Source organism: Mastomys coucha, unplaced genomic scaffold (genome assembly GCF_008632895.1).
Source record: "Mastomys coucha isolate ucsf_1 unplaced genomic scaffold, UCSF_Mcou_1 pScaffold18, whole genome shotgun sequence".
Taxonomy (NCBI): Eukaryota; Metazoa; Chordata; class Mammalia; order Rodentia; family Muridae; genus Mastomys; species Mastomys coucha.
Genome location: NW_022196900.1, coordinates 43,479,696 through 43,493,983, shown reverse-complemented (window position 1 = coordinate 43,493,983; position 14,288 = coordinate 43,479,696). Strand labels below are relative to the sequence as shown.

Below are 14,288 nucleotides of genomic sequence, written 5' to 3'. Positions count from 1 at the left end.
TGTGTGTGTGTGTGTGTGTATCTCATGAATGCAGTGCCAGCTGAGGCCACAAGAGGGCATCAGGTCTGTTGGAACTGCAGCTCCAGATAGTTATACACTGCCATGTGGGTGTTAGGAATCAAACCCTTGTTCTCTAGAAGAGCATCCAGAGCTCTGAACTGCTGAGTCATGTCTCCAGTCCCCTGTGGCTATTATTTCCATAGGTTCTTTAGTCTCCCCAAGTAGAAGGAAAAATAGTATTTCTACAGTATTACAAATCCAAGGACAGAAAAGCTAAAGGAAGCCCACCATAGTAAAGATTGAAGACTGAACCACGAGGAAAACTTCATCAATAGTCACAGTCTGATGTCTGCCAGCTTTAGAGTACAGCAAGTACTGTATTAGAAGAAGTATTATATTTGAGGCAGAAGACTGCATGGGCTCAAAGCAGAAACTGACCCTTCCTCCAACCCTCCATCCCCACCAGGAGACAAGGGATTTAAGCAATGCTGCTTCAGTATCCAGAGCAGGTAGGAAACAAAGGAAAGATAAACACCCCTGCCTACGTACAGGGATGTTGTCTTGTCTGTCAAAGTAAGCAATCACTGAGAAATTACTACACAAAGATCTGCCCATCTTCTCTGCCCAAGGTCAGTCTTTGTGTTGACTACCACAAGCTCCCAGAGACTACCATAATTTACAATACTTCATGACTACACTGTTAACTACAGAAATTAAAATGTAAAACAAAGCCAGCCATGCTGCTGTACACCTTTAAACCCAGCACTCAGGAGGCAGAGGCAGGCAGATCTCTGTGAGTTTGAAGCCAACCTGGTCTGCATTGCAAGTTCGAGGCCATCCAGGGCTATGTAGCAAGACCCTGCCTTAAAAAAAAAAAAAATTTAAAAATTTAAACAGACTTCAGCATTCTTTTAATTCATTTATGTTTTCAGTCATAGTCATTAGCTTCCAAGTGACTACTTTATACCATATTCCCTATATATTAGTGAATCTAGGCAACTGGCACTGTGGTAAGAAATACACTAAAGAGTGTGTCACAAATGCGTAACAATAGTAAGTGCTCTGGTACACACATACACACACACACAAAGTCCAACAGGGAAAGGAGAAAGGTGATGAGGCAGAACACATGAGAGTATGCAGTGGGTAAGTTTCAGGGACACTTGAACATGGGCTTGAGGACAGTAGAAAGGGGCTATGCAGGTATACACCACAAAAACAGCAACAACAACAACAATAGCCCTCCATCTAGAAAGAAGTCCATTATAAAGACCTAAGACAAGAGAATGCTTGGTGTGTTCAAGAGCAGATAGGAAGATCAACCAGAACTCAAGCAGGGGGATTAACAGCAAGTGAGGTTAGTAGATGAGAGAGAGAGAGAGAGAGAGAGAGAGAGAGAGAGAGAGAGAGAGAGAGAGAGAGAGAGAGAGAGAGAGAAGCTGGATTTTGGCTTCTACACAATATGCAAAGCCTGGGCAGTTTGGAGCAAAGGAAATCCATGCTCTCACAAGTTTTTCTCCTGTCCTCTTCCAGCCTTATTGAAGAATAATTGACTATGAGTTCACGCAATAAATGGTTTGTTGTATATTCACACTGTGAAGTGATTCTCACAATTGAGCTAATTAACACATCCATCATTATATATAATGACTACTTTGTGGGCAGGGGAGGGCAGGGAGGACACATTATGGTCTAATCTCTTCACAACTTTGTAATATAATATACAGTGGACTATTATTAACCAGAGTTATGATGCTACAGGTTGGGAGCCCCGAAACCGACTCATCTTCTAATTGAAAGTTTAGAGCTTCCATGTTCACTCATCATCCTGACAGTCAAAAAAGAGGAGTGGAATGGAGCACAGATGGGAGCATGGAGAGCAGTGCTCAGGCAGAACAGTGACAGAGACCTCGGGAAACGATGTATAAGTGAGAAAATTCTGTGTACATAAAGTCCTAAGCACTCTGGGACTAAAAAATACTGATCATCTGCGATCTGAAGACGAACTCATATTGACTACACACTTCAGAAAGCTTTCTAATATATGCAACCACAAAACCCAAATGCTGAGCAACTACTGTCAGAGCTGGACTAACATTAATTCATGATAATAATTTTCAATCATTTCACTTTAATTAAACAACAGAATTACCTAATATTTGACAGCAATTACTGAGGACAGCTCAACATCGAATAAGCAACTACTTCATTTTGATGTTGAATATTTAAATAAAAAAACAAAGAAGGCTATGTAATGATTTAATAAAATTGCAGCTAAAAATATATCAAGGATAAAAGCAGACTGAAGAAAATAAGCAACAGCAATCCAACCCGAGCTAGGATAAGTTGAAGCAGGATCCACTATAGTAACAAAACAAGGATGAGACAGGTCCTAAGTAGGTATGTGATTCCGTGGGAGATGGCTCCCTCACAACAGCTCATCAGAAGAGAATCTATTAAAGAGACTATTGACAGGAAGGTAGGCAGGCACAGAGTCAACAATACATCATCACAGACCAAAACAGATGAGTGCAAAACCAACTCCACACCCAAGCCTAAAGGGTCAAGAGGAAGGTCCACTGTCACCTTAGCCTGTCAAGAGCCACATATGAAACAGGACCCACCTGATGCAAGGTGCAGTCACTAAAAGGAAAAGCTACTTCATGGCTGGACCCAAACTGAACATGAGAGGAAATAATGTCTGCCTTTCTTCTTCCACCCTCTTAAATCTCCTATTGGAACCCACTGTCCAAACTTATTAAGAAGGCAGAAGGCAAAGAAGCCCAAATGATGGAGGTCAGCTTCACAAAGCACAGGGCAAAACATGCTCCAAAGGAGAATAGATCCACCATGACCAAGAGCAAATGATTGTCACCAACTACTGAAACGATAATGCCTCTATACCAACCTAAGAATCACTAGCAGAGGACACGGTCCTCTCCTGGCAACGTGTCTCTCATATTATGTGTATGCATGTGTAGAATCTATGGTTTAAAAATACGGACACTGGTGCCAGCAAGATGGCTTAGAAGGAAAAGCACCAGCCACCGAGGCTGACCACCTGAGTTCTATCCCTGGGACCCACATGGTAGAAAGAGAACTCAAATTACACAAGCTATCCTCTGACTTCCACTGACATGCTGTGCTGCATGTGTGTATATGTGTGTGTTGTGTGTGTGTGTCTTTAATTCTTGTAAGATTTATTTATTATATTTGTATATTTTCCTATATGTAAGTAAGTGGAACTGGAGTGAGGGGTAGTTGGTGGTCACCATGTGGTTGTGGGGAACTGAACCCAGGTCTTCTGGAAGAGCAGCCAACACTCTTAGTCTCTGAGCCATCTCTCCAGACCCCATATTTTTATTTTAAATAATTATCAAAATTAAGAATGAAAAGTTATATGTGAACTTAATAAAACCACCGCTAAAAGCATGAACTCTACAAGCAGACTGAAAATGCACCCGTGCATAGTACATGTCTAACAGTTCATCAGCTGCAAGATCTGTGGCCCTGAGCTAGAGCACTGGCCCCTCGGATCTTTCCACTGACTCCAGGGCAACAAACTTCCCCAAAATCCCATTTCCTAAAGCACTCCCTTCTCACCAGGTTGGGGTGGTCCTTGCCTTGAACCAGGCAGCAGAGGCAGGTAGATCTCTGCGTTTGAGGCCAGCCTGGTCTACAGAGTGAGTTCTATGACAACCTGGGCTACACAGAGAACCCTTGTCCTAAAACCTGCCCTCCCCATCCCCAAAAAAATCCTCCCTTGCCAAACCACTTTCAATTACCTTCAAATACATGTATAAGAGGGTTTAATTTTATGTCCTCAAGAATATAATCACATCATAAAAACAACTAAAAAACTGAGGCAAAAGAAAACAGAAAAATAAAAGTTTCAACTTAAAGCCACTGTAAGCATAGATGATGCAAAACCACAAAAAATTAAGAAAGTAGATATTGGAAACACGGTTTATTAGCTAGTTCCCAAAGCATTTCTACCCAATATTGTAAGTTCTTCAGTATGTTAAAGTGGGTTAATAGTAAATCAAAAGTAATTTGGCTAAGCACTATTATCTCCAGAGAGCATATATGTACATGAGGAAACAGGCTTAGAAAGCAACGGTATAGAACACACACTCCTACAGCCTGTGTCCTGCATAACCTTTTGAATGCATGACCTTTAAGTTGCTGAAGGTTGCCTCAGAATTTGGCTCAGTTTGATGGAAACATCTGTTCCCCTTGCAGGTATACTGTAAGGACTCTTCTCTCAGTTGGATTCAGAACACAGCAAGAAAGCCCTTGTCTGTCCAACCACACAGACTTCAACACTTGTAAATCAAGTCTGAGAGGACAGCAGCAGGCCCACACTCCGTCACCCTTTCCCAGCCAGCCAGGCCAGCTGACTGCTGTGAGAACCGCTCTTACCATGTCATCAAATCAAAGCCTGTTGAGATGAGGGACTGTCAGAGGCATCTGCAGAATTCCCAAACTGGAGTGACTTCGGAGCACTGACAGATGCATCTGTCATTTTATACCTTCAACTAACCTGATGTCCACTGCGCTGACACGCTAAAGCTGCCCAAGATGGATTCCAGTTCTTTCACGTTATTCTCGCATGTCTCCACTAGGAAGGCCTGATGCTTCTTAGCCTTTTAATTAAGGAGGAAAAAAGCATACATAATAAGGTTACATACTGTAGTAGCTGAAGATTTTACTGTGAATTTATATAGCATAATTAAGTCTCAACAAGATATCAATTGCCCAATTCAAGCCCATTACTAATAAACTCATACATTTTACTTGGTCAATGTACAACTATGCAAAGTCTTAGACTCTGTGTACTGAGAATTTAGTGTTGCACACTTCCTAAGTGCTTTGTACATACAAACCTTTCTAGTCTTCAAAATAATGTTATGACATTTGATGATAATAAAACTGAAACAGGAGACTGGAAGGACAGCTTGATCGGGAAAGTGCTCGATGCACATGCATAGTGGCCTGAGTATAGATCCCTAGAATCCATGTAGAACCCACGTATGACATTATATACCCATGACCTCACCACTGGGGAAGCAGAGATAGGAACATCCCAGGAACTCAAGATCAAATCCACAAGCTTCTTCAGAAGATATGCTGGAGAGCAATAAAGGACAAAACACACTGGTGGCCTTTGGCCACCACTTGCATGAGCTTGGATGCATATCCATGAGTATGCATACATATATGTATGTGTATATATACATACACCATACATACACCACATAGGGAAAAATGAATAAATACTATCTTTAAACTGAGACAAAAAACTCCACAATACTTTTTTCTAAAACCCTGCTTGCAGTCACATGGCAAGCTGTCAGATGATAATGCAATGCAGAACCATTAAATGTAGCACAGAAGTTAAGCAATAGTATTAGCAGTGAAGATACAACGTAGGAAAGATCCACAGTAGGTGGAGCACCCAGCCACACCACAGTGGGTTACATGGCACTGACTGGACTCCCCCAGTAAAAGGAGGAATCAAGATTAAGCCTAAGGATTCAAACTAAGGGAACTGGGTGGATCTCAGTGTTGGATGGGAATGACAGAGGCTATCAAGGCTGCTGTTGCTCTCTGGCTTGCTTGCTTGCCTGCGGACCTGCTCACAGTTGGCAGGAAGAGTAAAGAATTCACGGTTTATGTGGTGCATTTACACAATGGAGTATTACTCGGCTATTAAAAATGATGAATTCATGAAATTCTTAGACAAATAGATGGACCTAGAAAATATTATTCTGAGTGAGGTAACCCAATCACAAAAGAACATACATGGTATGCACTCACTGGTAAGTAGATATTAGCCCTCAAAATTCCAAATAGCCAAAATACAATTCACAGACCACATGAAGCTCAAGAAGAAGGAAGACCAAAGTGTGGGTGCTTCAGTCCTTCTTAGAAAGAGGAACAAAATACTCACAGGAGCAAATATGGAGACAAAATGCAGAGCAGAGACTGAAGGAAAGGCCATCCAGAGACTGCTCCACGTGGGGATCCATCCCACATACCACCAAATACAGACACTATTGCAGATGCCAAGAAATTCTTGCTGACAGGAACTTGATACAGTTGTCTCTTAAGAAGCCCTGTCAGAGCCTGACAAATACAGAGGTAGATGCTCAAAGCCAACCATTGCATTGAGCACGGGGGTCCCCAATGGAGGAGTTAGAGAAAGGACTGAAGGGGCTGAAGGGGTTTGCAACCCCATAGGAAGAACAACAATATCAACCAACCAGGCCCCTCAGAGCTCTCAGGAACTAAGCCACCAACCAAGGAGTACACATGGCTCCAGCTGCATATGTAGCAGAGGATGGCCTTGTCATGCATCAATGGGAAGAGAGGTACTTGGTCCTATGAAGTCTCGATAGATGCCCCAGTGTAGGGGAATCGAGAGCAGGGAGGTAGGTTTAGGTGGGTGGGTGGAGGAACACCCTCATAGAAGCAGGGGAAGGGAGGATGGGATAGGGGGTTTCTAGGAGGGAGGGAAACTAGGAAAAGGATAAAGAAAATATCCAATAAAAAAAAAAAAAAAAAACACCAGGCGGTGAGGGCACACGCCTTTAATCCTAGCACTTGGGAGGCAGAGGCAAGTAGATTTCTGAGTTCGAGGCCAGCCTGGTCTACAGAGTGAGTTCCAGGACAGCCAGGGCTACACAGAGAAACCCTGTCTCGAAAAAACAAAAAAAAAGAAAGAGAGCAAGGAAGAAAGAAAGAAAGAAAGAAAGAAAGAAAGAAAGAAAGAAAGAACCTATACCAATGCATGACATAAAAAATGTAAATAAATTTTAAAAATTAATTAATTTTTAAAAAATCTAGAACAAACTGAGATTTTTAAAAAGTAAGAAATAAAAAGTAAAATAAAAATTAAAAAAAAAAAAAAAGAATTCACTGTTAGCTCAAGTTCCATGAAAGAGACAGAAGTAGTCCCTGGCCCCAGCTTGGCACCTGGTAACAGGTCTTAAGTGAATATGTGAAAATGAGAAATTTTATGACAGGCAGCTACCTGTCTGACAGAGACTACTGGCAAAGCCGGAGATGCATTTGGGAATCATTTACTCACCCAGTGAGTTTTAGTGTGCTTGATGGGCTGGGGAGAGAAGCCAAGCAGGCTTCAGGAACTCTGGCATCTCTAGCCAACTCAGAAGAAGAAAGGGGGAAATGGGAAAGTGTAACATCACAGAAAGGCCAAGCAATAGGAGAACTAAGACATGCCACTGGGCATGGGTCATTACTGACTATAATGTAGCTTTAACCAAACTGAAATAGGTTGCAGAAGAGATAAGCCTGGTTTTTTGTTTTTTTCCTAATCACATATAAAAGGAAGAAATGGAAACTTCAGAAAACCCTTCTGTGGTGAGAGGGAAAGGAGGAAAAAGGAAAAGGAGTTGAAATAGAAATGAGGCCAAACAAGAGTTGTTTTTTATTGTGAGAAAACATAAGCTTATTTAAAAGCTGATGAGATCTCTCACTAGCAGTAACAGAATGCTTACAAATACAAAACAGCATAAATATGGTAGGACAGAATTACATCCTTAGAACACAGAACCCCTCTTATCCACCAGGAACTGCTCCAAGGTTCCAGAGGATGCCGGGAAGCACAGACAGCATTGAGCAACCGCGTACTATATTTTTCTGTACATATATAGGTATGATATGGGTTATTTGTAAATTAGGCACAGCAAAAGTTTAATAGTATTAGCTAAGATAGAACAATTTTAATCATAGGTACTATTCTAAAAATATCAATATGGCCATTTTTCTTTCAAAGTAGCTTATTCTGCCTTCATTTTTTACTTAAAGGATTGTAGTTTGGGTGGGGAGCGATCTGAATGGTCAGTATCACTACTCTTGTTATTGGGGAATTATTAAATGAAATAAGAGTCACCTGAACACAGCGTCTGTGACATTAGGATGACCCCTCCAGGTCTCTGGGGATGCTAATGATTAACAAGCCACTAGTGTATAGTGCATGGGTGCCTCATGTGTCCTGGGCAGCAGGATGTGCAAATCATCATTCTATTCAGATGCCTTCATTCAAACTTAGGGACTCTTCAATTCTAGAATCTCCCATTTAATATTTTTAGACTATAGTCAGTCTCAGATAACTAAAAGCATTAACCACAGCTAATTGTGAAACTCCTGATGGTTAGAGATGTATCGTGCTTGCCTAGTGTGCTCAAGACCCTGGGTTCAATCCACAGCACCACAAAAACTGGGTCAGGGGCTATTGTGGGTAATATCAAGATTCTGTATTCAGGTCTTAGCTCAATTACCACTCCAGAAAAGTTATCTTCAGACCCTGGCTATGTCAACTTCCTTTACCACAGGCTTCAAAGCACCGATCACAGTAACTCTGTTTTCAATGTGTGTAGCTCAAATAAGGCTCATGAAGAGGGGATTACTTTTGCCCTCACCAATATATATTTAGCACCAGGCCAGCACCTAGTATCTAAAATGATAGATAGATAAATAAATGATGTCATCAACTGACCTCTTTTGCATGGTATAGAAAGAACCCTAAAACATAGTGGTCTGTTGAACTCAAATTTCAGGGATAAATTCCACTGGATTATATAAAACTCCTTTTTTTTCTCTCTCTCTCTCTCCTAAAACTTGTGTTTGCTGATCTCATGCTTAGAATTTTACCAGCTGTACTCAAAAGGCTACTGTATGTGGCTTTCTTGTGTCTGTGCCTGGGTTGGTTACCAGTGTGGTATCTAACCACAAAATTAAATACAAAGTGTTTTCTCTCTGATTTTTAGAAAATCTTTATTAAATCTTCTTAAATGGTTAGAATTTACAAATGAAGCAATATAGTGTGTGCTTTTCATTTTAGGATTTTTTTTCCTAATTAAAAATTTAAATATCTAGCTAGGCAGTGGTGGCACACACCTTTAATCCCAGCACTTGGGAGGCAGAGGCAGGCCTGGTCTACAGAGTAAGTTCCAGGACAACCAAGGCTACACAGAGAAACCATGCTCAGAAAAAGAAGGGGGGATAAATATCTTACTTGGTTTTCTATCTCTTTTTAAATTATTTTGTTAGTTTCTATCTTCCCAGGAAATTGCCTATTTTAACTAAATTATCTAGCTTGTTAGTAAACAGGTATTCTAGGTATTATCTTATTTTTATTTATATTTTCTCTGTAGTTCAGTAATTTGGATCCTCTTTTTTTTTCCTTGATGACTCTGTCCACACACTGCCAATTTAGCTATATTTTCAAATAAACAACTTTTGGTTGATTTCCTCTATTTTTAATCTCTTTCCTTCTTTCCCCTTTGTTACCTTCTCCAATCTCTCAAGTCAGGTTCACGTCTCTGGGGTAGAATGCTAGGTTCCTGGTGTTGAGAATGTTTCTTCTTAAACATCCTTCCTAAGCACAACCCTATAAAGTTTGGTGTGTTTTCAAAGAATTTTTAAAATTCATTTGTGATTTCTTTTAAACCCACTAGCTACTTGGGAGTGTATTCACTAATATTTCATATTTGCTAATTTCCCCATACTGTCTTCTATACTTAAGTTCTAATAGAATTCTATCCTATTCAGAGGCTTCATATAATTTTTCCCTTATTTTTTTTTCTTTTGGCAGTACTAGGGATTGAAGCTAGAACTTGTACATGCTAGGTTAGCATTCAGTTACTGAGCTATATCCTCAGTTCACTCTGTATAACTTTAGTCCATTCAAATTTATTGACTTTTTACATAGCCTAGACTACTACAGTCTGTGCACAAAAGTTGTGTTTATATGTGAAAAGCGTGTGCTGTAGCATTGATAGATGTGGCTCCACAAATATCTATAAAGTCAAGTTTGTTTATAGTTTTGTTGGATCTTATGTTTATTGGTATTATTTCTACTCGGGCTTACTGGGCTACTCACTATTGAAAGTAGTGTGCCAGGATCTGCAGGCATAATATTTATACACTCAAGCAGGTCAGACTGCCTCACTTATTTTGGAGCTATGTTGCTCTCTCGCACACGCGCTCTCACTCTGTGTGTTTGTGTTTGTGTGTGTGTGTGTGTGTGTGTGTGTGTGTGTGCATGCATGTATGTATATATGTGTGTATGTGTGTGTGTGTTAGCTTTTCATGATACACTGACCCTACCCTATCATTATAAGATATGCCTATGTACCTATTGTAACATTTTTATTCCAAAGTCTATTTTGATTGATATCACCCTAGCTCCAAGTGCTTGTTGTGTGCACAATATTTTATTCTCCACTATACTGATACACATATTATACTTAATATTCATTGAAAACTCTACATGATAAAAATTGCTAGTGCTATTTTACAAATGAGCAAACAGACTACAGGAATAACCACAATAGGTCACACGGCTGCTATGACATGGGAGTGGCACTAAAACACAGTTCAATCTGTCTCCAAAATGTGTTCTTTCCTGCAAAAATTAAATATCAAGACTGGGCAGAGTGGAGCGAGCCTTTAATCCCAGGACTCTGGAGGTAGTGGCAGGTGGAGCTATGTGATTTCAAAATTAAATGGGCTTATGAACAGACAGTTCTCGAAAGAAGAAACACAAATGGCCAATAAATATTTAGAAAGTGTTTATCCCCTTAGCCTTCAGGGAAGGGCATACTAAAAGTACCTCAAGGTACAGGGGCCGTGCTATAGGTGCACCCGCTGGGACTGGGTTTCACAACTCTGCATTTTGATTAGTTTTCTGTAATAATCTCTGTCAAAAAATTTAAAATTTTTATTATTTTATTTATTTATTTTATTTATTAAAATTTTATTTTAAACTTTATTTATTTTATTCTCCACTATACTGATACTCACACTGTACTTAATATTCATCGAAAACTCTGCATGATAAAAATTGCTAGTGCTATTTTACAAATGAGCAAACAGACTACAGGAATTTTTAACTATTTAGTGCCATTTTTAACTATTGCTTTTACTTTTGAGATTATAATTATATCATTGTCTCCTTTCCTTCCTTCTTCTTAGCCCTTCCCATGTACCTCTCAATGCTCTTTCAAATTCACAGCTCCCTTTTTCATTATCTGTTGTTACATAATATGTGTGTGTTCCTAAATACATAAATACATCTGCTCAGTCTGCACACTGGGGTGTGTGTGTGTGTGTGTGTGTGTGTGTGTGTGTGTGTGTGCGCGCGCGTGTGTAACTGCAGTACTGACCATTTGGTACTGGATAATGAATCTGTGTGCTCTTCCCTGGAGAAGACTTGCTCCCACTCCTTAGTTGCCCTGCAGTCCTTTATGTCAGGCTGAGGCCTCCTGACCTTTCCCATCCACATTAGCATGGCTTTTGATATCAGCCTTGTTCAGCTCATGTTTAGGCAGCCATGTTAATAAGACTTCATAAGTGTAGCTTCTCATATTCTTCAGAGACACAATCTAACAGCAAACCCCCGGTTCCTATGGCTCCGACAATCTTTCCACCCCTCTTCTGAAACCATCTCTGAGGCTTAGGTGCAGGAGTCAGATGTATCAGTGGGGACTGGGCTACATAGCTCTGCACTTTGACTGGTTGTGTTTTCTCTAACAGCCTCCATCTGTTACAGACAGAGGTTTCCTTAATAAGGCGAGGATTATACTTGTATCTGACGATTTGGAGCTAGGAAGCTCAGATGAGCGATAACATGAGATGTTTGTTTTCTGGGTCTGGGTTACCTTGATTAATATAATCTAGTACTGTTTCTTTACCAGCAATGCTTGACGATGGATCTCACCATAAATCCTCAGGAACGCTGGTAAGAGGCACTGACGTGGCTTCGGTTGGTTGTCTTTGACAGTCTGAGGAGTTCTCCTAAGCTTTAGGAACCTTGAATCTAAGAAATCTTTTTTAAAATACTTTTTTTTAAAAAAAAACTACTGCAAAGGGCTGGAGCAATGGCTCAGCAGTTAAGAGGACTGACTGCTCTTCTAGAGGACCCAGGTTAGAGTTGAGCACCCGAATGGCAGTGTACAACAATCTGTAAATTGAGTTCTGGGGGTCAGCTGTCCTCGTCTGGCTTCCATGGACACCAGACACACAAGTAAGTAGTACACAGAAATATGTGTAGGCAAAATACTTATAAACATGGGTAAATACATATTTTTTAAAAACCACTGAGATTTCACCTCACTCTTTCAGAACAGCTATTATCAAGAAAACCAATAACAAAGGTTAACAGACATTAACTCAAAAGCGAATCTTATCTACAGCTGGCAGGTGTGTAAGTTGGCATAGCCATTATGGAAGTAAGCATGAAAGTTTCTTGAAAAACCAAAGCCAGAAACTATGAAATAATCCCACCATATCCCTCCTACGTATACACCCAAAGAACTATAACCTACCACAGAGAGATTTGCACATCCATATTTAGTGCTGCGCTATCCACAACAGCAAAGAAATAGGAGCATCCTGGATAGCGATCAGCAGGTGAGTGGTTACTGCAAACAAGGTATACACAAACAACAGGATTTTGCTCAACTGTAGAGGAAAATGAAATTGGAGGCTGGAGAGATGGGCTCAGTAGTTAAGAGCCCAGAATTTTCCTCTAGAGGACCTAACTTCAGGCTCTGGGCACACTAAGCTCACAACTGCCTATACTTTCAGTCCCACACAGGAATCTGTTGCCTCTGGCCTCTATGAACACTGTCCACGTGTACATATGTATGTGTGTGCATGCACACACACATGCACATACACACATGCTTAAAAATAGTAAAAATAAATCTAGAAAAGTTATGAACTTTGCAGGAAATAGATGAATCTGGAAACTATTCTACTCAGCAGGGTGACACAGAAATACATACACTATATGCGTCTCATGTGGTATACTGGTTGAAATGAGAATAGCCTCTACATACAGGCTCATATGTTTGAATACTTTATCTCCAGCATATGTTAAAAGAGGATGTTCACCTTGTAGCCATAGGCAAGCACAGAATAGAGAGAGAGAGGGGTCTGGAACTAAACATAATCTTGTCCCCCAAAAGTTACATACCCTAGTGACCTACTTTCTCTAACAGAACCGCACTTCAAAAGTTTCTACCACTTCTCAATAATGTCATCAAACTAAAAATAATTAAAAATTACAAGGAAGAGAGGCAGACTTTGGATGCAAGCTCCACAGCTAGTCCCACAACACCCAGAGGAAGCTCCACTCCCAGGCGCTCTGACACACTCAGGATCAGAGGTGAGGAAGACACAACATCTGTCCCAATAACAGGAGTAACTGGAACCAGCAGGACCTAGGCACACAGGAACTCCACCAGCCCAATGGCTCGGGTTCCTTCCAGTAGAGAGACTGGGCTGGTGTCCTAAGCAGACCTTGGGTGCAAGCCTGTCCCACAACACCCAGAGGAAGCAGCACTCCCAGGTGCTCGAACAAGCCCAGGATCACAGGATCCCAGAATCACAGGATCAGAGAGACAGCTTGACTCTGAGGAGTTCTGACACAACCAGAATCACAGGAAGGAGAGGCTCCAGTTATATTTAGCAAGGTCAGGTAGCACTAGAGATAACCAGATGGCAAAGGGCAGGCATAAGAATATAAACAACACAAACCAAGGTTACTTGACATCATTAGAACCCAATTCTCCCACCATAGCAAGTCCTGGACACACCATCATACCGGAAAAGCAAGATTCAAATATAAAATTACTTCTCATGATGATGATATAGGACTTTAAGAAAGACATAATAGCACCCTCAAAAAAAAAAAATACAGGAGAACACAGGTAATCAGCTAGAAGCTCTTTAAGAGGAAACACAAAAATCCCTTAAAGAACTACAGGAAAACACAATCAAACAGGTGAAGGAAATGAACAAAACCATCCAGGATCTAAAAATGGAAATAGAAACAATAAAGAAATCAGAAACAAGAGATTCGACCCTGGAGAGAACAACCTTGGAGTTACAAAACCTAGGAAAGAAATCAGGAGTCATAGATGCAAGTATCACCAATAGAATACAAGAGATAGAAGAGAGAATCTTAGGGGCAAAGAAGATACCATAGAAAACATTGACACAACAGTTTCAAAGAAACTGCAAAAAGCACAAAGAAAATGCAAAAAGCAAAAAGCTCCTAACCCAAAACATCCAGGTAATCCAGGACACAATGAGAAAACCAATCATAAGGATAATAGGTATAGAAGAGAGTGAAGACTCCCAAGGTAATAGGCTAGTTAATATCTTCAACAAAATTCTAGTAGCAAACTTCCCTAACCTAAAAAAAGAGATGCCCATGAACATACAAGAAGCCTACAGAACTCCAAATAGAC

At 40.5% G+C, this 14,288-nt stretch overlaps 1 protein-coding gene across 4 annotated transcripts in view; it reads right to left on the bottom strand.

The window, feature by feature from the left end:
* Window positions 1-14,288, bottom strand: part of Ccdc171 (coiled-coil domain containing 171) — a 323,333-nt gene that overhangs the window by 214,820 nt on the left and 94,225 nt on the right. For all 4 annotated transcript variants that reach the window (XM_031377774.1, XM_031377773.1, XM_031377775.1 and 1 more), the window contains one exon: window positions 4,544-4,646. In XM_031377774.1, coding sequence (XP_031233634.1) covers window positions 4,544-4,646 — 103 coding nt within the window. The remainder of the gene's footprint in view (window positions 1-4,543; window positions 4,647-14,288) is intronic.